Source organism: Podarcis bocagei (assembly GCF_964188305.1).
Source record: "Podarcis bocagei genome assembly, chromosome: 5".
NCBI lineage: Eukaryota > Metazoa > Chordata > Lepidosauria > Squamata > Lacertidae > Podarcis > Podarcis bocagei.
The window spans coordinates 53,156,236-53,177,654 of record NC_138129.1 but is presented as its reverse complement, the minus strand read 5'-3'; the positions used below and the strand labels follow the sequence as shown (position 1 = coordinate 53,177,654).

The following is a 21,419-nucleotide window of genomic DNA, read 5'->3' as shown; positions in this document are numbered from 1 at the left end:
CAGGTGCCCCAGTGGAAGTTGAAAAGTAGGACACAACTACTCTGTGAGGCCATCATCTTCCTTCAACTGGTACTCAGGGGCCTACTGCCTCTGATCCTGGAAGTGTTACATAGCCATCATGATTAATAGCAATTGATGGCCTTATCCTCCATGAATTTATCTAATTCCCCTTTTATATTCACCATATATTGTGGAAGCAAATTCCATAGCTTTAACTATAGGCTGTCTGAAAAAGTATGGTGTTTTGAGTGTCCTGAATCTCACATCATTCCAGATTATTGAACTGATTCCATTAATTTCTTTATTTTAGATTCTAGTATTATGAACAAAGAAAAAAACACATCTCTGAGCACTTTCCTCACATTATGCAAAGTCTTAATACATTTATAACAAACCCTCCCTTAGTTACCTTTCCCCCTAAACTAATTAGCCCCAAGCTTTGTAACCTTCCTTCTTTGCAAGTTGTTCCAATTCCCTGATCACTTTGGTTCCCCCCCCCTTTTCTGCACCTTTTCCAGCTTTACAATATCATTTTTAAGCATGGCAACTAATATTCCAAGCTTGGTTACACTATAGATTTGTATACAGTATTTATTTTTAACCCATTCCTAATGATCCCTAATAAATTTGATTTTCACAGCTGCTGCACACTGGGTTGACATTTTAATGGAACTGTCCACCCTGACCCCAAAATCCCTTTCTGGTCAGTTACTTCCAGCTTGAACCTCTTCATTATATATTTGAAGTAAGGATTTTTTGCTCCTTTGTGTCTTGCATAATTTTTCAGAGTGAAGCTCATTTGTTATTTTGGAGTTCTTCGCAGCCAGTTTGGAGCTCCTTGCAATACAAACTTACAAATCTAGCACCTAGATCCATTTAATCAGATACAATCATCTCTTGTCCAAGTGTGGAATGAGTAAATGGGCCAGAGATATAAGAACTTCTGAGTACATAATAAACATATGTAGCCTGAAATACAGGTGGGAAATTAAATTTCCTGGACTCCCTAAATTACACCTATCATCTGTCTAGATGGAGCAGGCAAAGGGTAATAGATTCACAACATTGTAGAGTTGGAAGGGACATAAAGCTATGGTTTTCCCAGTAGTGATGTATGGAAGTGAGAGCTGGACCATAAAGAAGGCAGATCGCCGAAGAATTGATGCTTTTGAATTATGGTGCTGGAGGAGACTCTGTAGGTCGGGGGGGAGGAGTAGCACTATTATTCCGGGAGGATTGCTCTTTCAGAGCTCTGCCATCACCGGCGATCTCTGGCATTGAATGTGTTGGTCTCGTGTGGGGCACCAAGGAGAGCTTGGCTGTCTGGCTGGTGTACCGACCACCCAGCACATCTGCAGCCACCCTGTCAGATCTGCTGGAGGTGGTGGCGGGCTGGGCCTTGGAGTTCCCAAACCTACTGGTTTTGGGAGACTTCAACATCCATGCCGATGCCGCTCCCTCCTCACAGGCTCTAGACCTAGTGACTTCCATGGCAACACTAGGGCTCTCCCAGTTTGTTTTGGGCCCCACTCATCAAGCAGGCCACACGTTGGATCTGATCTTTGGGGCTGGCATAGATGTGATCATGCTCCCTGCTGTGAAAGTGCCATGGTCTGATCACTACGCTTTAAAAGCCAAGATTGACTTCCCGCTCCTCCCCGGCTCGGGTGGCGAACCTATTTGGGCTCGTCCGCGAAAACTGATGGATCCTGATAGATTCCGACAAGCCTTGCGGAACCCTGCTCCTCCTGGCGACTCATTAGATGACCTTGTTGAGGACTGGAATAACCGGCTCTTGACAGCCATTGATGAGATCGCGCCTAAGCGCCCTCTGCGACCCCGTCGAAACCGGGCCCCTTGGTTTACTGAGGGGCTCCGGAAAATGAAGCGGGATCTCAGACGGCTAGAGCGAGTATGGCGACGGACTCGTGACGGAGCCTCAAGAACATCTTATAGGACGCTTATGAAAGCCTATGAGATGGCTATGAAAGCTGCTAAGAAATCTTACTTTGCAGCTTCCATTGCATCCGCTAGCTCTCGCCCGGCACAACTTTTTAGAATAATTAGGTCAATAACGTCCTTAGGAGGACAACCAAATTTAAGCACAAATTCGACCCACAGCTGTGAGGCATTCGCGAGCTTTTTTGCGGAGAAAGTCCTGTTGCTCCGCCGTGACCTCCCTGCCAATTTAGACACAGTGACTGAACTGGAGGCCCCTCGACTGACTTCAGGTCCAGTGTTGGACCATTTCGATCGGATACTCCCTACTGATGTGGATAGATACCTCCAAGTTGGTAGGCCCACCACCTGCCTCCTTGATCCGTGCCCGTCTTGGCTGATTAGGGAGTGTCCAGATGTTGCGCGGACCCCCCTGGTTGAAATTATCAATTTGTCCCTTGACACGGGGACATTCCCAGGGGAACTGAAGGAAGCAGTGGTGCGTCCACTCTTAAAGAAAACTTCATTAGATCCCTTAGACCTATCCAATTACCGCCCAGTTTCAAATCTTCCATACCTGGGTAAGGTAATTGAGAGAGCGGTTGCTGAACAGCTTGGTAGGTTTCTGGAGGAAACATCGGCATTAGATCCATTTCAGTCCGGTTTCCGTCCTGGTTTTGGGACGGAGACGGCTCTGGTTGCCCTAACAGATGATATTCGTAGACAACTGGATCGAGGCGGGTCAGGACTGCTGATCCTTTTAGATTTGTCAGCAGCCTTTGACATGGTCGATCATGATCTTCTGGACCATCGCCTTGCAGACGTGGGGATACAGGGCATAGCCCGTAACTGGTTGTGCTCTTTTATCTCTGGTCGGGGACAGAGGGTGGCACTAGGGAGGGAAATGTCGTCACGCCACTCCTTGGTGTGTGGAGTGCCGCAGGGCGCAATTCTCTCCCCAATGCTTTTTAACATCTTTATGCGCCCTCTTGCCCAGATTATCCGGAGCTTTGGGCTGGGCTGTCATCAATATGCTGATGACACTCAGCTCTATCTACTGATGGATGGCCACACCAACTCGGCCCCTTACACACTGACCAGATGCTTGGAAGCTGTGGCTGGATGGTTTCGTGGGAGCCGATTGAAACTAAATCCTTCGAAGACAGAGGTCCTATGGCTAGGTCGGGATAGCATGGGGATGAGGGACCAACTCCCTTCTCTTGCGGGGGCCCAATTAGTGCCATTGCCTTCCGTTAAGAGTTTGGGTGTAATCCTTGACGCCTCCCTTTCCATGGAGGCGCAAGTCACAGCAACAGCCAATGCGACATTTTTCCACCTTCGCCGCATCAAGCAGTTGGTCCCTTACCTTTCCCGCCCCGACCTGGCCACAGTGATCCATGCAACAGTCATCTCCAGGCTTGACTACTGTAACTCGCTCTACGCGGGGCTGCCCTTGAAGCTGTCCCAGAAACTCCAGCGGGTACAGAATGCTGCAGCGAGGCTCCTCACAGGGTCTCTACCATGGGAGCATATTCATCCAGTGCTTTTCAAGCTGCACTGGCTCCCGGTGGAGTACAGGGTCAGATTTAAGGTGCTGCTTTTGACCTTTAAAGCCCTTCACGGCCTAGGACCCTCGTACCTACGGGACCGCCTCGCCTGGTATGCCCCACGGAGAGCCTCAAGGTCCATAAATAACAACACCCTAGTGGTCCCAGGCCCTAAGGAAGTTAGATTGGCTTCAACCAGAGCCAGGGCCTTTTCAGCACTGGCCCCAACTTGGTGGAACGCTCTGTCTCATGAGACCAGGGCCCTGCAGGATCTGATCTCTTTCCGCAGGGCCTGTAAGACAGAGTTGTTCCGCCTGGCCTTTGGATTGGAGCCAATTTGATTCCCTCCGCCCCCTTTTTCTTTTCCTTCTCCTACAATGAGGCTCCATTTTAATATTTTAATGTTCCATTATTTTAATGTTGTATTTTATTTTTGTTTTTAAGTTGTAATCACTCATCTTGTTTTTATTATTGCTTGTAAGCCGCTCTGAGCCCGGCCTTGGCTGGGGAGGGCGGGGTATAAATAAAAATTTATTATTATTATTATTATTATTATTATTGAGAGTCCCATGGACTGCAAGAAGATCAAACCTATCCATTCTTTAGGAAATCAGCCCTGAGTGCTCACTGGAAGGACAGATCATGAAGCTGAGGCTCCAATACTTTGGCCACCTCATGAGAAGAGAAGACTCCCTGGAAAAAGACCCTGATGTTGGGAAAGATTGAGGGCACATGGAGAAGGGGACGACAGAGGATGAGATGGTTGGACAGTGTTCTCGAAGCTACCAGCATGAGTTTGACCAAACTGCGGGAGGGAGTGGAAGACAGGAGTGTCTGGCGTGCTCTGGTGCATAGGGTCACGAAGAGTCGGACACAACTAAACGACTAAACAACAACAACAACATGAGGGTCATATAGTCCAAACCCCTGCAATGCAGGAATCTTTTGCCCAACGTGTGGCTTGAACCCACAACCCTGAGATTAAGAGTCTTATGCTCTACCAACTGAGTAACAGAAGTAATATTTAATATCCTTCCTTCTTGATACATAGATCTCCATGCACTGCAGCAGAATGAATGCACTCAGATGCATGCAAGGATATCTGTGCGCTCAGCAGATGGTTGGTGCTAGCAGAAGGTGCAGTAGTTTTAGAAAGGGGGCCAAGTTCAAAACATTTGAGAAGCACAGCCTTAAGAGGAACAAGTTCATGTTTTCTCTTCCATATGGTAGAGAATTGTTCGAAACCCAACTATGGTGTAACTCTAAGGGCTTGAAAAGCACAAAGGAAATAAAAATATTACTTTTAAGCAAAGCTATAATCCTTCAGGAATCCCAGCCACAGACCTGGGGATGATTGCATCAGACAACCTACAGAGTATGAAATATAGCCCTGCTCAAAGCCTAAATACAGGAGAAGAAAAGCAAATGGTAAAAAAATTACAGTTAATCTGAGGAAAGAGTGGAGCAATACAAGTGATCAGTGATCCCTTTTGACCTGCCACCCAGTCTTTGTCCATTTTTATATAGGCATCATGGGAACATTTCAAGGAGAACAAAGAAATGCTTCAATAAAAGAATTATTGTGATTTGTTTTGGAGAGTGAGTATGATTTGTCATTTTTTAACGAATGGGAACGACAACCCAGTGAAGGCTATAGCATCTGATCTGTGCTAGATTATGCAAAAGCACTAAGTTAACATTAATGAGCTCATACAAATCTCCAAGTACTCTCAATGCTGATTCTGACAATAATCTGGGGCAGCCATGGGGGAAAGAAGCTTGTGGATGCACCCAACTATCCAAAACACATTAATTCTCAATAGATTATGTTTATCTAACCATGGGGAAATTCTGTCCATGTGACTTTCAGCTATGTCAATTTATAGTAAACTGACAATTGACTCTTGGTATGCCACTGAAGATCACCCTAAACATTGGTTGGTGGTAGGCATGTCAGGAAATGCTGACAATTGTCCTATGTTGCAAATTGCATCACTATGGCTTCTGAGTAAAGTGATAGTCGTAATGTGGTGAGCACTATCACTACATCTTCTCAGGCAATAATTTTCCTGAATTACTATGCCAAAGCTGGCCATTGGCTCTTTCTCAGGAGGAAGGAGTACTAAGAGGGCTACCTCTCTCCATGAAACTCCGTCTGACCAACATGCTCTTGTGCACTTTGATTTTTTTATCTTACTGATTAGTTTTTAAGCCTTCCCTAATGGTTTGATCCTGACTACCAGGGTCAGCCCATTCATGAGGCAAGGTGAGGCAAATGCCTCAGGTGGCAGGATTCACAGGGGAAGCAGATCCAGCTTCCAAGGAATGCATCACCTGCTGTTGCTGTGGTGGTGGCAATGACAGCTGCAGCATGCTCCTTGGGGGCTGGATCTGCCGCCTCCTTGGCAGCCCCCACAATGCTGCCTCTATATCAGTCTCTGGGGAGGTGCTGCTGGTCTCCTACCAGCCTTGTTCCTGATGTAGATGTTTATTCTGCCCCCTTGCTCCTGATGTACATCTTCACTCACCCCTTCTTCCCTGGACAGAGGTGGGGAGCACTATTTTGTGGTTTGCCTCAGGTGCTAAAATGTATTGGGTCGGCCCTGCTGATAGCCTCCCAACAAGAATATAGGAAGCTGCCATTGATCCATCTGGCTTAGGATGGTCCATACTAGCTGAAAGCATCTCTCCACAATTTCCAACAGGAGTCTTTCACAGACCCTTCGCAATCCTGCCTGGGACATCAAGAGAGATAGAAAGAGCACACCTCTTTATGGATCCAGGGTGGGCTTAGTTCCTAACAATAAGAGATTTGTGACAGATCCCATTTCCAGTTCCCTTGCCAAAGTAACCTTCTACCAGACAGTCAGCAAGTGTCCCACATGGATCCATTGCAATGCACTAATTACAGATTCCATCCGTTGTGCATTAAGTGGATACAAGTGCAGCCAGCCCAGGGGCACTAGGCTCTTTGCCTTAATTTGTGCTGTGTGCCATTCTCTTTTGCTGCAGGCAAAAGTAATTTCCCTAGCCTGGAAATGTGATTTAATTTGACCTGGTTCACATAGGATCGACATTTCTAACATTCCCACCCCTAATTTATGTGGGACTATGGGAAATTAAGTTTGGCTCACAATGATGGTCGCTCAGCTCTACTTTTCCAGTATCCTCTGCATCCTTCTGTTGCCTTTTCCATTCTGTGTAGTCTTCTTGCCTTGTATTTGTGCAAGGGCACCACCACAAAGATGCACAGCTTCAGCAATGATTCTGTGAAACAAACAGAAGGTGTACTGTGGATAAACAGCTGACAAGCGACCTCAAAAAATAGACCTTTTCTCTGGAGGGTTTTCCGAGGATGAGTTTATCTCAGGCATCATTTGCTTTGTTGTGCATCAAACATAAAACCAAACAAAGCCAAAATCATACATCCAACTTGACCCTAGCTCTCACCCTGACCTCAAAATTGTGCTCAGTATAGATATAACCAATCCATAGCATCTATAGATATGAAAAATGCAGTATTCATCAAACCATTAGAACACCCCAGTGTCAAAAGCAGGCAAATGAAGTTTGGGTAGGAAACTTTAACTAACAGTGTGCTTGAGCTCTAGGTGGGCGGGAGTGTAATTTATTGTGGGCTTTAATATGTCTGGTGCCGCGATGAGAAAATGTCTTTAACAAGAGCTGTAAAAACAAAACTTCTTTATGTGCAAAGGTGAATCATCTGGCTGCATAGAACAGTGTATTTCCTCCAAGACTCTGTCCTCATAGGCACAGCTGCACATGCCGCTGTTGCAATAGAATAAACCCCTAATGATATAACAAAGCCTCAGATGCTCCAGTCTGAAGTGGGAACTGCTGAGCTGGTAATTCTGAATGATGTATGCAGGACATCCCCTGAATTAGGGCAATCCAGTGTAGTTACAGTTTAAAAGTTATTGACTCTTAAACTGGAGAAAAACATATTATTGGGGGGGGACATCTGGCTGGGGGCTGAATGTAGCTCCCCAGTCATCTCTATCTGGCCTTTGGGACTCTACTAGCCTACATCCTATTCCCATGCCATAACCCCTCTTATCAAGCTACACCCCTCACTGGCCCTGCCCCACACCAAGCATTTTGCCTGGCTGGCATGTGTTCTTAACTATGACAACACCTCTTGTTTGCCTTGATGGAGAGATGTGTATATGGAAAACTCTGACTTTTTGCATGGCTGGAATGCAGCTTAGTGTTCCAAGGTAGGAATCACCAGCATTCCTCCACCTGCTTTTTTACTTTGGCCTTGCCTACCACTGGCATTTGCCCGCCCCGCCCCTGGCTTGGCTGACAAGGCATGTGGGATGTCACTGACCATTGTCTTCGCCATCCCACTGTCCATGGCTGCCTGCTGAGGCCCTTATCTGATGGATGTGCCAGAGCACAATGCATGCTACAGCCAGGCTCACTGCTCAGCACATATAGTGATCAAGTGTGCACTGTGAACGCTGAAAATGCAGCTCCACTGCCTCAGTCATATGGAGGGGGGGACACCTGGCACACTTCCTGAAAACGGAAGCAAAGGTGGCATGTGCCATACAATACAATGAGGTGCTGGTGTGGTGGCTGCCCATGGATGTCAGCCTGGCTGGGCAGGAGTCTCTCAGACCAGGGCACCTGAAGGGGAGACGAGAGAGGAGTGGCTTTGCACTCCTTGGTACTGCAGGATAGTAATGTCAGGAAATACTTTGGGACATAAAGCTGCCAAGCCTGGCCTCAATAGACTGTCAAACCCCCTCCTGGCCTCTTTGCCCCTCTGACTCACATGCCCTGCCCCCTACTGATGACGCATTCCCTCCTGCTTGCTGCTTGCCCTCCTCTCCTCCCTCAGCTCAGGGCATCTGTCCAGGTCTGCACCTTATCCCACTCTGCCCTGCTGCTCCCTGTTGCCTCCTGCTAGATGCCCGTCTCCCCCCAACCCTTTGTTTATCCCACAGCGAATGTTTCCCTGAGAGTGTTCATGCGCTGGGCTGGCCATTGCCACCCAGAGCGGGTTGTCGCTCCTTCCCCAGTCCGTGATAGGAGTTTGCCTGAGCTGAGCCAAACCTGTTTCCTGCAGCAGTAGCTTCCACTTCTGTAAATGTTTGAAGTTCTCAATTTCTGTCTGACCACCACCCTGCTGTAGGAAAGGCCCCTGCAGCAAGGGTGACTAGGCCCAGAAGCAGAGCCTGTGAGAAATGCAGGAAGAGACCTGCTGAGCGACCCCTAGTGTTCAGAGAAGGCAATCCCTATTTAAGCATCCCTGAGAATAAACTAGACCGTCCTAAGGGAGGCCTTTCCAGAAATCAGAATGCACAGTTCCTTGGTTCCTTCATGGGAGGCGGTGGTAGGGGAGACTTGGTTCCTTTCTGAGGTGCCATATGGGGAAAGAGGGTGAGTTTGGCCTCTCAGCAACACAGGGATTCCTTGATATAATCAGTATCTATTGCATAGCAATCTGTGAAATCCCAAAGACAGCCACTTAGAAATAATAGTGCCCACTGCAAATGTGGTTGGTTGGGGGTGGGGTGGGCAGGAGTGAGGTTCATGAGGGTGTGCTTTCTTTGTGCTGGCAAGGCAGCCAAGTATAATTCCTTCCTTTCCACCCCTCCTCCCCACATCATGGTGATAGAAAGGAAGCACATCCAGAGCGGCTCCAATCTTACCTTGAAGGTCTCCTGTGGAGAAGGCTGCCTAGGCCTTAATCTTGTTTCCGGTTGCAGCACAGCTCCTGCTGCTGCTGCTGTTGTGGTTGTTGTTCCAGTTGTTGCTGTGTGGTTCTGTTTGTCTTTTGGTTGTGAAAGTCATGTTGGTATTCAACCTAGCAGACCCTTCCCCACCTGCAGCACCTCTCCTCCGGCCTGGGCACTACTTAACCCCTCCTGCTGTCCTAACAGAACTTGAGACAACACTACCTGAAGGACCAACTTCTGCTGTGAAGGTAAGAGAAAGAACAGAAAAGAGAGCTTTTGGAGGTATCGCTGAAAAACAAGCAGTGGGCCCAGCCGGAATATTTTTTAATAAGGTTGTCCCTGGTGTCATGAGGCCTCTCTTAGACATATTTTCTGGGGATTTCTGGCTGTGCATCGTTCACAGGTTTATTTGAGGTGACTTTCTGCCTGTTGAGGTGGACAGCAGCATGTTACTCTGAATGTAAAGAGAAAGACATAAATAGCAATGAAGAAAGAGGGTAATAAGAAAAATATTAAACTGCACAGTGGAAATCCCAGGAGGATTACTATTGCAATAACTGACCTCCAATATAGTGCCATTTATTTCATGCCATGGCAGGTTTATAGGTGCTTGTAGGGCTGCAGACGAACACCAATTTGCCACTGCAGTTTGTTTTGATAACTGAAACTTTCAATAAATCTGTATTAAAATCAAAGAGAAAATTAAATAGACCCAAGTTGGTGGCATGAGGGATAAGGTAGCACATTACTACACTGGCCTACTCAGTCAGGGACATCTGTCTCTTAGTTCAGTTGCAGGTCACAATAGTAATGATTGTTTGAGATCCAGGGAACATCCCTGAATGGCAGGCATCCAGCAATGATGCACAATGCAAAAGGAAGACCTGTCTGCTTTTTCAACAGTACAAATGGTGATGATATTATTATGATTATGCTTAAATATATATTCATCCCAAAGGAGCCTAGAGTAGTAAACAAACAATAAAACAATAAATGCATCTTACAAACAATTCCAATTGAAGTAGAGACTGGGAAAATTCTCTAAAATGTGTGGGATAACCATACTCATATAACCAATGTGCTGAAGTCTAATTAATGCATGAAGCAGTTTATGTCATACAGTAAGCTGACCTGCCAGGCTTGGCTATGTCCACTTCCCCACTTAGGAGGAACTAGGTAATCAAACCTTTCTTTCCCCCCAGTCTACCTGCAAACCTCAGTGTGTGAAGACGTTTGAGCCAGTTGTTCCAGCTCAGTCCACACAGCGCTCTCTCTCTCTCTTGAGTTTCTATACCAATAATTTAGGAACTTTCAACACTTTGTAAGTAAGCTATGTTTTACTGCATGTGCAACTATTACTGAATAACATGAATCTGACCTTTGTAGAGTTTGTAAGTAAACCATTTTTTAACTTACAAAACGTGGTCTTTTCCTATGCTGAGGGAAGAAGGGCACTTTGGAAAGAAACTTTAAAAAGGGATATTTTAGAAATCATTATAAAGTGTCTATTTTAAAGGTCTAAAAGTCTATATTTCTCATGTTTTACTTTGCTGCATATTTTGTGACTTAAAATCTCTGCTGGGATTGTCCCAGATGTGGCTCCCTGATTGTGGAATGCTTTCCCCAGGGAGTCTCACCTGGTACCTTTGCTACATATCTTTAGGCACCAGGCAAAAACATTCCTCTTCTTCCAGGCCTCTAGCTAATTAAACAATCTATGGTCTTTGAAACTGGGGCGGGAGGGGTATTGCTTTTGTTACGTTGTGTATTTTTGTATTTTTATATTGTGAACTGCCCTATGATCCTTGGTTGAAGGGTGGTATAGAAAATGAATGAATGAACGAATAAATGAATGAATGCATGGCATCCAGGAAAACACACACACACACACACACACACTTGCACCAATAAAAGGCTTGTTGGAAGAGATACGGGTAAGTCTTTCATAGGCACAATACAACAGAGACTGCACCTAATATTTAAGGAGTGGGAATTCTAAAGGGTATGTGCCACAACACTAAAGGCTCAGTTCCTTTATTATGCAGAATGGACCTTCTGTTAATATGGTACAGTATAAGCAGGAGGGCATCACTTACAGAGTGCAGTGATTGGCTGGATGTATAGGGGGTGAGATGATCTTTCAGGTGTCCTGGTCCCAAACTGTATAGGACTTTATGCATCAAAACAAGCCCTATAGCTATTTGGCAGCCAGTGGAATTCTTTCAACAGCAGGGTAACATGTTGGTGATATTCTGTCCCAACAAGCCGTTGAGACACCACATTTTATACCAGCTACAGCTTCCAGACTAACCTCAAAAATATGACAGTAATCCAACCCAGAGGTTATCAGCACACTGACAACAGTGGTCAGGCTATCGTTAGCAAACAGTGTTCCTCCTGCCCCGGCCAGTTTCCACCTGAGCCACATCAGAAGGCAACCTCCAGATGATACGATGAATGGATACAGCTCAGTTCTAAAGGACAGAGTTTTGCTTTTTCTGTGAGGAACATCCAAGGACTGAAACAGTAGTCTCTTTCATTCCCCCCCCCCGCCCCGCTCCAGATTACAGATCTCACTTTAGAAGGATTGCAAGGACTATCACCTTCCTACCAACTCAACAGCAGGAGATACGGTTAGTCAGAAAATGAGAAGTTGAAGTATAGAAAAATACATTGGCAAATGAACGCATGGCCAATCTGCGTTGATAGGGGCCACACTGTCCCTGGCCCTGGGCCATAGTGTAGAGGCTGGAAGTTAATTTTGCTGAAGAATCTGATTCCTTCAAGGTTGATCAGGCTCTACCATAAAATCAGTACCACAATTAGTACTTTTCAGTTGTGGAATACATGAGCTCAGGCACAAAAATAAATATAACATTAAAGTGTGTAACTCTCCAATCACATTATTCATTTTCCACTGCTTTTGAGAGCAGCTTTGGTTAAGATTTAATATTTTGGCAAAAATGTGCCACATATTGATTCAAGATGGTGAGGTCCACCAAGGCCAGATAAAATCCCTCTAATCCACTATCCCCTGGTTGGCCATCCCTGAAATAATGGAACAATTTATTCATATTGTCATTCCCTGCTACCTCCCTCCCTATCCCTCCCTCTCCGTGCAGAACCAGTAACATTTAATAAATCATATATGAAGACACCTCCCTTGTTAGGACAATGGCTGGTCTACTCAGGGTGTTAACCATGTGACTTCTTCAAGCCCTGTTTCTTGAAATGTTGAGAGCAAAATTGTAATAGCAAATTTAGGACCATTATACAAACAATAAAAACAGATGTACAATTAATATTTCATAAATGACTGTCCTCCTCTGACGGAAGCTGTATGCATCTGAATGCCAGTTGTTGGGAATCACAAGTGGGGATAGAGTTGCGGCTCTCAGATTTCTCTTTTGGTCTTTGCATAGGCATCTGGTTGACCACTGTGAGAACAGGATGCTGGACTAGATGAGTCATTGGTCAGATCTAGCAGGCTCTCCTTATTTTCTTATGACTCTGTCACACCACAGTGAAAGCCGTATTTAAAAATAATAATCAGTAGGTGCTTAAATATAATGATACTGGTTGTCTGTCTAAGTTTAGCTGAGAATTGATTCCAGGGTGGTGGAGCTGCAACACTAAAAAGCTCAGTTTCAAGTACAAACTAAGTGCATCTCTGGGGCATGTTGTACTCTTCTCATCTGAGAAGTTGCTAAGCAGGGGTACATTTATTACACAGATTTATTTATTTCATAAAATTTATATACTGCTTGATTCTAGAAAGAAAACAAAAACCTCAGACTAGTTTATAAAATATATGGGGTGAGGCGGTCACTTAGGGAACGTGGTCCAATTTTGTATTTTGCTTTTTTTCTGCTTCCCAAGATCTCCAAGAGGAGGGCCTTCTAGTTTTGAACCAAACTTTACAAGATAAATTAATTAGCCCTGGGGAAGTTCCCAACCAAATCTCCCCATATCTATAATTTGAGGTAATCATGCTTCTGGCTGGCCAACAATTATGCTTTGTGTTACACAAGAAGGGTGCTCTTGAGAAGCCTTTAGCCATGGAGTAAAAATGGAAAGGCAACATAATCCACATATGACCAAAAAAAAGCAATACAGCTATTTTGTGTATGATATTGTTAGGCATACCTTGATGTTATCATATCTCTGGAATCCCTTCATAGACTAAAGAGCTCTTTTAGATGAGCTGGTAAACTTAACATAACCTGACTGAGGTTGACTTAGTACAGAATTAGCCTAGCCAGTTTCAATTCTGACACAAAATAGATGCCATATTTTTACCACATATTTAAATCTATATAACTATTCCCTGTTGTGATTTTGAGAATGTAACTCAGGATGGGAAAATGAGAAGGTGGCTCTTATGGGATACACTTTTGTTTGTTATGACTGCTACGTCTAGTTTTAAAAAGGAGCTGAACTGATGTGAAGTCCATGCATCTTTTCTTGATTATTCAAAGAAGATTTCCAGTCTCACCATAGCCCTTCTACATACAGTATTATTCAGGTAACAAGGGGAAAAAGTGTGCTGAGGCTTATGGGTATCTAAGCTGAAACCATTAGATTACATAGAAATAGTACTGATTAAAAATAAAATAAAGTTTATTCAGCAGAGAAAGGAAAAGTCAGGCATATCTGAAAATAAAAGAAACAAAAAACACATTCTCAGTTATAAAATCTATTTGTTTAGACACTTTCCTTGGACAGGACAATATTTTGCAGCCTGATCCTTTGGATGCTTACTTGGAAGTAAGTCCCTCTGTGTTCAGTGGAGCATAGGATTGAAGCCTCAGAGTCACAAAGCAGCCTTTTTACCAAATGCATGAGTTCTAAAGAGAAAAATCTAATATCTGCCCTTGTTAAGTCTAAGTAAAAACTTGGATTAGTTACTCCTCAATGCACTTCCATCACCCTTTTGTACTCAGATTCAGTGTGGTTAAAGAATGGTAGATGTTGATCTTTCAGTGCATAATTATGGATGTAGAAAATATTATAATCTCTTTTCATGATTGAATATGGAACCAGGAAGTGGTGTACATATGGCATTTCTCTCACTCGCAACCTTCAGGCTCCTGGCAACCTGACCCATTTTTCCTTTTTTACGCATTTACCCACAACAACTCATATGAGAGGAACTATGAATTTAGTGGAACCTAGTTAGTTACTCTAAAACTAGTCTTCATCCTCATCCTGATTGTCTTTGTTATGCATTTAAGGTGTATTTCACTTTGCTGAATATTTCATATTGACTGCCATTTCAGAATAATAACAAGAAGAACATAAAATAAATCACTTCTCCCCTCTCTCCATTTACCATCTAACCTGATGACGTTATGGAGAACTCAAAGGCTTGCACATTATTTTGCAATATTTTGATCAGTCTAATTAAGGTATTGGCCTAATATGGACTTTTCCATTTTTCATGCTACAGCCATTCTCAGGGGTATTGGACAGATCTGTGGGATTGCATCTTTTTTCTAACATCAACACATAGAAACACCTTTCCTCTGTGACAGTTATTACTGATGTCACTTCCCATAATATCTTGGTGGACATTAAGCAGCAGAAAAACTGAGGAGAGAAAATAGGCAATAAATATCTTCAAAGTAATGTCTCTAAGCCAAACACATTGCAGTTAAAGGCATGGTTGCAAGAAACAACAAGAATATAAAAATGTTCACTGTGAATATTAGTATTCCCTCCAAGATGGTTAATTAGTCCCACTGGCAAAGTTAGGAACTTAAGGATTTGGTCTGACACATTATTAACTTGTTAAACAGAACATAGCATAATATAAGATTTCTCCTTATGGGTATTACAGACATCATCACAATATTTGTACTCAGCCAAAGTGATTATGCTGGCATACGGAAACTGTTTTCAGAAACAAGACGGTTGTGTAATCCATTCTGGCTGATGCTGAAGCTCTTGAAGAGCTCCAAGTTTAATTCTCCATGGGATAGTACTAAATTTGGTGGGGGACCTATGGCAGACCACCCTGGCCTGAGGCAATGGCAGCCATCGGTTGCAATTTCCTGTGCTTCCTAAATCCCATCCCAATTTCTCAGCATAGGACCAAAATTGCCAAAGAGCATACAAAGCTCTTCAAGTTATTCCATCTCTTTCCCTGTTTTTCACCCTCCCACTGACTTGAGTGTTGTTGAGATACGAGATCTTGCCCTTATTCTGCCAAATTATATTACCTCTTGAACATATAACTTTATCTGTTGTAACCCTTACGCATAATTTTAATTAAGCTGCTTTAAAACAAAGCCTTTTCTACAAGAGGACTCCCCCCCGCACCAAATCTGGCACAGTTCCTGTGCTTTTAACAGCTTTTCTTGATATAGGACCCACCACAAATCCTTCTTTAAGAGGCCTCAGATAGTGGAGGACGTTTGCTCCATACTCTATTTTTCATCCAGAAGAGCCATAGTTGGCTCTTTGGTCTTCAGTTCCTTATAACGGCTCTGGCCAATCCCTATGAAACCTCTCTTGCCAAATCCCATGTAATAATCAGAGGTCCTCCAGGATTCCAAGAGAAATAAAATGCATCCAGATATTTCGTTCTACAGTCCTACAAACTATAGTTTGGAAGATAAAGCATTACCTGAGGGATTGTTCAAACCACAGTGTGCAGCAAAATGTTTGACAAATCAGGAAGTTCTATTAATCAAACCAATGTGAGGGGAGAAAGCGGGGAGAAGAGAGTACCTGCCCATAAAGTTCATTCCTAATCCTCAAACCAAACCATTGATCAGAGAATTAGATGTCTTCCAATACATAGGATGCACTGCCAGTGCCTATGACTGACTGCCTGGCCTGCCCTGCCCACATTTAATTCAGTTTGCCTGTTCCTCTTTAACCCTTCCTGGTATGACATAGGTTGTAACTAGAGATACTACTGCACCTAGCGTGGAGATAACAGGAGTGGGCCAAAGATAGTAGCCAGACAGTCAGGAATCATAGGTTCAAGCCAAGTTGAGAATAAAATAAAAGGTGACTACATGGAAAATATAGATGAGAGGTTAGGCTCTGCAAAATAGATGCCAGAAATAGAACCAAGAAAATATAAGAATCAGGAATAAGAAAGTGCACAGTGTTAAAGTAGTGAAGCAGTAAAGAAGAATTAGCACAAACTTGTTGTATTATGCTATTCAGTACTCTGCTGAACTACTGTTTGGCATATTGCTTTTAACAAATTAATAAATACTGTGTTGAAATGATTATGTTATTTTAAGTAGTTTTATTGGGAGGAGTTTGAATTGTGTACCACCTTGAGCTCCTTGGAGGAAAAGCTGGTACTGTATACAGTACTATTTTTCTGGAAAAAGAAGTGTATAAGGGAACACCTCCCTTGTTCTCTTATAATGGCAAAAGGAGCCATCTATGAGGTGTCAGAACTGAGTTCCAGTGAACTGCAGCTGAAAAAAGTCCTGGTGGTATATAAATGTAATTAATAAATAAATAAATAATTAAGTAAACTGCCCTGGGAATAATTTTATTTTGAAAGGCGGTATATATATTTTTAACCCACATTTTTCCTTTCTGACGTCTGTTCTCCTTGCTACATTCAGATGTGGAAGAGGGGAAAAGAAGCTGTTACTGAAAGATATGCCCATTAGGTGAAGGTGTAAACAAATACATTTGAAGGAGAACAGTGGGCCTTGTGGGATGCGGGGATGCTGGGGCCACAGCATTGACCTGATGGTGCCACACACTGATACTGGACCTAGCAGAACACTAGACCATGCCAGGAACTTTACTACCAGCATTAGCCCTCTTTATTCCTCTGGGTCTATGTGTGTACAGAGAGACAGAAAGGGAGTTGAGTTTTGCTGGAGATAACAATGAGACCCTTTATTTCTCAATGCCATTCTGTCTTCTTTTTTTGGGTGTGTGTCAAACATAATGAGGCGAGAGATAAGCTCCATTTCTTACCTTTCTGTCTACATTATGTTACGGGTTCCCCTCTCTGCATCATAACATATTTCTGCAGCTGTTTCTTCCTACCTAAGTCCCTTTATCCCTACTGAAATTCATTCTGTTAGTTTGGGCCCAGTTCTACAATCTCTTAAAGTCATCTTGAATCCTGATTCTGTCTTCAATGGCATTGTGGGTTAATGCTATTCTAGTATAGTGTCCTGATCAAGGGAAGTAATAGTTCTGCTCTATTCTGCCTTGGTCAGACCACACCTGGAGTCTGGGTCCAGTTCTGGGCACAACAATTTAAGAAGGATATTGACAAGCTGGAGCGTGTGCAAAGGGCAGCCAAGATTATAAAGGGCCTAGAAACTAAGCCTTATGAGGAATGATTGAGGAAGTTGGGTATGTTTAGCCTGGGAAAGAGAAGACTGAGAGGAGATGTGATAGCCATCTTCAAATATCTTAAGGGCTATCACAGGGAGCAAGCTTGTTTCTCCCTGCTCTAGAGGTAGGACCCGAACTAGTGGAATCAAGTTATAAGAAAGGAGATCAAGACTGAAGATCAAGAAGAACTTTCTCACAGTAAGAGCTATTGAATAGTGGAAGAGACTCCCTCTGGAGGTGGTGGACACCATCAATGGAGGTTTTTAAGCAGATGTTGGATGGCCATCTGTCATGTATGATCTAGTTGCAGGGGGTTGGACTAGATGACCCTTGGGCTCGCTTCCAACTCTACAATGCTATGATTCTTTGAGCCTACAGTTTCAGATATTGTGGTTGATTTACTGTTGTGTTCCACCCTGTTGGGGTATAGGATTGCTATTTAAGGCTGCAATTTTCTGAGAATAAGCCCCATTTGGGTTACCTCTGAGTATCTGTCTATATTTGCACTATCCAGTGAGATTGGGGGTTATTTGGTAATTTTGCTATTTTAGATTATTTCGATTTATGTGTTGTATTTATTTTGTGTGTGTGTGTGTGTCCCACTGATACACCTTTGGGCCACAAAACAGGACAAAAGTAAATCATAATATGACATAATACTACTGTATTAGATTGCAATCCTAACTTTGCTTACTGGAGAGTAAACCCTATTGAATTTAATAGGATTTACTTCTCAGTAGACATAATTAGGATTGCAGTCTTAAAAACTAGGTTAGACACATCTTCAATGGGTAGCCACAAAAAGCCATGCTTCTCACCTTCCATTAAAAATGGGAACGTATCCTACATATGTTTTATATTTTCCTCTTACTTATTAAGTAGTAAAAGGGATGTATTGCTCAACAGTTTTATACTGTTAAAATGTTACTAGACTGAAAAGTTACAAAAAAGGTAGATAATAAAGAGGCATTAAATATAAATATAAAATATACAAAACCACTGACACATGGGGATGCGCTATTCTCTTATCTAAAAGGGTGTTATCCCAAGGAGAACAACAACTTAAAACTCTTGGTTTATCCCCTCTTTATCCCCTCTTAAATTTAAACTTTATTATATACATACTTTATGTTTGCATTACATAAAACTTTTAAAGTTAATATTTAAAGTACAAAAATATAAAACTTTTTAAAAAATTCACTAGCATATATTTAAATACACATAACACACTTTTATCGGCTATTAACCCAATTCTAAATATGCTTACTTTTGTGAGGCTTTCCCCAATAAAGATAAATGTCCTGCAACGAGAAGTCTGAATTAAAACAAAGTGCTTGGAATCTAAAATTCAAAAGATTTGCTAAAGCCAAATCTGAGCGCACATAATGATATGAAACCCGTGTGTTAAAAGCAGTTTCCGTGCCATAACTTTAATCTCCATTCCAAAGGTTCCTGCCTTCTCTGGAAGGGCGAGCTCCGGGATGCTTCCAGCTAGGCACATCTCCTCCTCCCCTCCTTGTTGAAAGGTCTGAAAACTACATTTCCCACGATGCCACAGGAGAAAGCAGCGCGCGGCAAGCTCAGTGTGCGCATGTCCGAATCCAGGAATCCCGCCCCTTAGGGCGGGAACCGCAGTTGTGGTTGGTTGCTACGGCTGCCGCTTAGAGTAAGTTCGAGGGTCAGAGGGCGCGAAGGTGAGTGGTTGCTGTTGGGGACTCGTGGTGCTGAGGGATGGGGGTGGCCGGGGCCGTCCTGGGGGGCGGGGGTGTCGGGTGTCGCTAGATAGGGAGATACCTAAGGGGCGTGGAGCTGAGGGGCGTGTTGGATGGGGCTTTAAGGGCCCGCTTGGGCCCTACGGCCAGGGTTGGGGGAGCTGAGCAGGCGGCATTGGGCGGCAGAGCTCGGCCTGGAGCGACGGGCTGAGGGGAACCTCACCGAGTATTTGGATCAAGGGGCGCCGATGCCCCTGTCAGCGCGGGCGGGACGCGCTTAGGAAACGGAGTTACCAAGATCGAGTGGGGGGATGGGCTGAGGTAGATGTAAGGGAGAACCCAGCAAGGCCTGGTTGGCAAAGGTGCATTAGGGGGTGCTGGGCCTGTGCTAGCCGGTGTGTGCTCGCGTGCCTTTGAGCATAGAGGAATTTGCATAGGAGACTGCGAACACGGAGTAGCAATGCCGTGGTTTGCGGGGAGGGGGCTGGATGCCTTTGGTGCAGTATTTTTCCCCTGTGCCTAGGATCTTCTTGTAGTGTTGAGACACGAGGGTATATCAGATCTAGAGGGCAGATTGCATTGGGCCAGGGGTTGGAAGCAAGGGGATTTGGTTTAATTGGGTTATAGGTTGTTCCTATACTGCACAAAGGATCTAGCTCAGCCTACCTCAACCTTGGGTCCCCAGATGTTGCTGGACTACAACTCCCTTGATCCCTGATCACTGGTCCTGCTGCCTAGGGATGATGAGAGTTGTAGTACCACAACATTTTGGGGACCCAAGGTTGAGAAAAGCTGGAGTTGGAAGAGTGAGGCAAGAGAGGTGTACCAGTGTAGAATTAAGACTTGGGTCAGAAGTGATGCTGCTATGTTTAGGTTATGTCAGGTATGGATGCATTGAGAATTGAGATCTGGTAGAGACCAAGCCAGAATCTAAGGCAATAGACTGTAGTGACAGGAGGAATTGGGGTGATGGGTAGATTGGGGTTGTTAATTAAATTATTTCTTTTGAAATATTTAAGGGTTGTATTTGATACAGCTGCAGGTGTTCCATGGAATTCTAGAGTTGGAAAAAAACTAACCATTTAATCTATATTCACACACATGTATAAATTGCACCAGTAACTGAGGAGTAGAAGCATGGGTAGGTGGTAAATATTAAAATATATAAAAGTGGGTATGTGGACTTTGGGGGAGTATACTTTTGGAGAAAGACAAGGACAAGGAGCCTGCCACTGCACATTTAGGCTGCAATTTTAAACCATTTACCAGGAATTCAATCCTGTTGAATTGAGTGAGATGTCTTTTTGAGTAAAACATTGTTGGGAGGATCACTCTGTCAGTACTTGCCTTCACAGTGTACAGTGTTTGCCACATTTCCATTTATAAGAATCTCACATAGAAATGCATGTACAGTGGTACCTCGGGTTACAGATGCTTCAGGTTACAGACGCTTCAGGTTACAGACTCCGCTAACCCAGAAATAGTACCTCAAGTTAAGAGCTTTGCTTCAACATGAGAACAGAAATCCATTAGCTATCTTGCTCTTGCAGGGCGATTTCTGTTCTGCTGCAGCGCGATTTCTGTTCTCATGCTGAAGCAAAGTTCTTAACCCGAGGTACCACTGTAATGATATATTGATGGAGAGGTGTGAGTTAGCATTCTTTCTAGCTTGCCATGATTCTTGAATTAGATTTCTCTGCTATACCATTGCCAGGCTTGTGTGATGTTGCCTCTAGTTCAGTGGCTTCCAGAGTTTGTTTCCACATTAATTTGTTTGCTGAAGAATATCTTTGTGTGTTGTAGAGTACAGTGGTACCTCGGGTTAAGAACTTAATTCGTTCTGGAGGTCCGTTCTTAACGTGAAACTGTTCTTAACCTGAAGCACCACTTTAGCTAATGGGGCCTCCCACTGCTGCTGCTGCTGCTGCTGCTACATGATTTCTGTTCTCATCCTGAAGCAAAGTTCTTAACCTGAGGTACTATTTCTGGGTTAGCGGAGTCTGTAACTTGAAGTGTCGGTAACCTGAAGGATTGTGTGTTTAGTCACACACTTACTTTGTGTGTGGTGTTGGACAATCTAGTTGGGCCTTACAATCATTCTACACGAACTAAGAACACACTCCAGAATGCGCCAACACTTAATAAACAGTTGTGGGTATACTGTGCTTCAGGGAATCTTAGCTTTC

General features: G+C 43.8%; 1 protein-coding gene across 6 annotated transcripts in view; it reads left to right on the top strand.

Moving 5' to 3' along the window:
- Positions 1-8,799: 8,799 nt before the first annotated feature.
- The window catches only part of ERI3 (ERI1 exoribonuclease family member 3), a 191,908-nt gene continuing 179,288 nt past the window's right edge, over positions 8,800-21,419 (top strand). Inside the window, exons 1-3 of one of the 6 annotated variants that reach the window (XM_081195343.1) lie at positions 8,867-8,894; positions 9,398-9,441; positions 11,757-11,826. In XM_081195343.1, the coding sequence (XP_081051469.1) occupies positions 8,882-8,894; positions 9,398-9,441; positions 11,757-11,826 (127 nt within the window). In that variant the 5' untranslated portion in view covers positions 8,867-8,881. Of the gene's footprint in view, positions 8,895-9,037; positions 9,442-11,756; positions 11,827-19,110; positions 19,216-21,419 lie in introns of those variants that run through there. The other 5 variants (XM_081195342.1, XM_081195341.1, XM_081195344.1 and 2 more) reach the window with 5 other exon arrangements.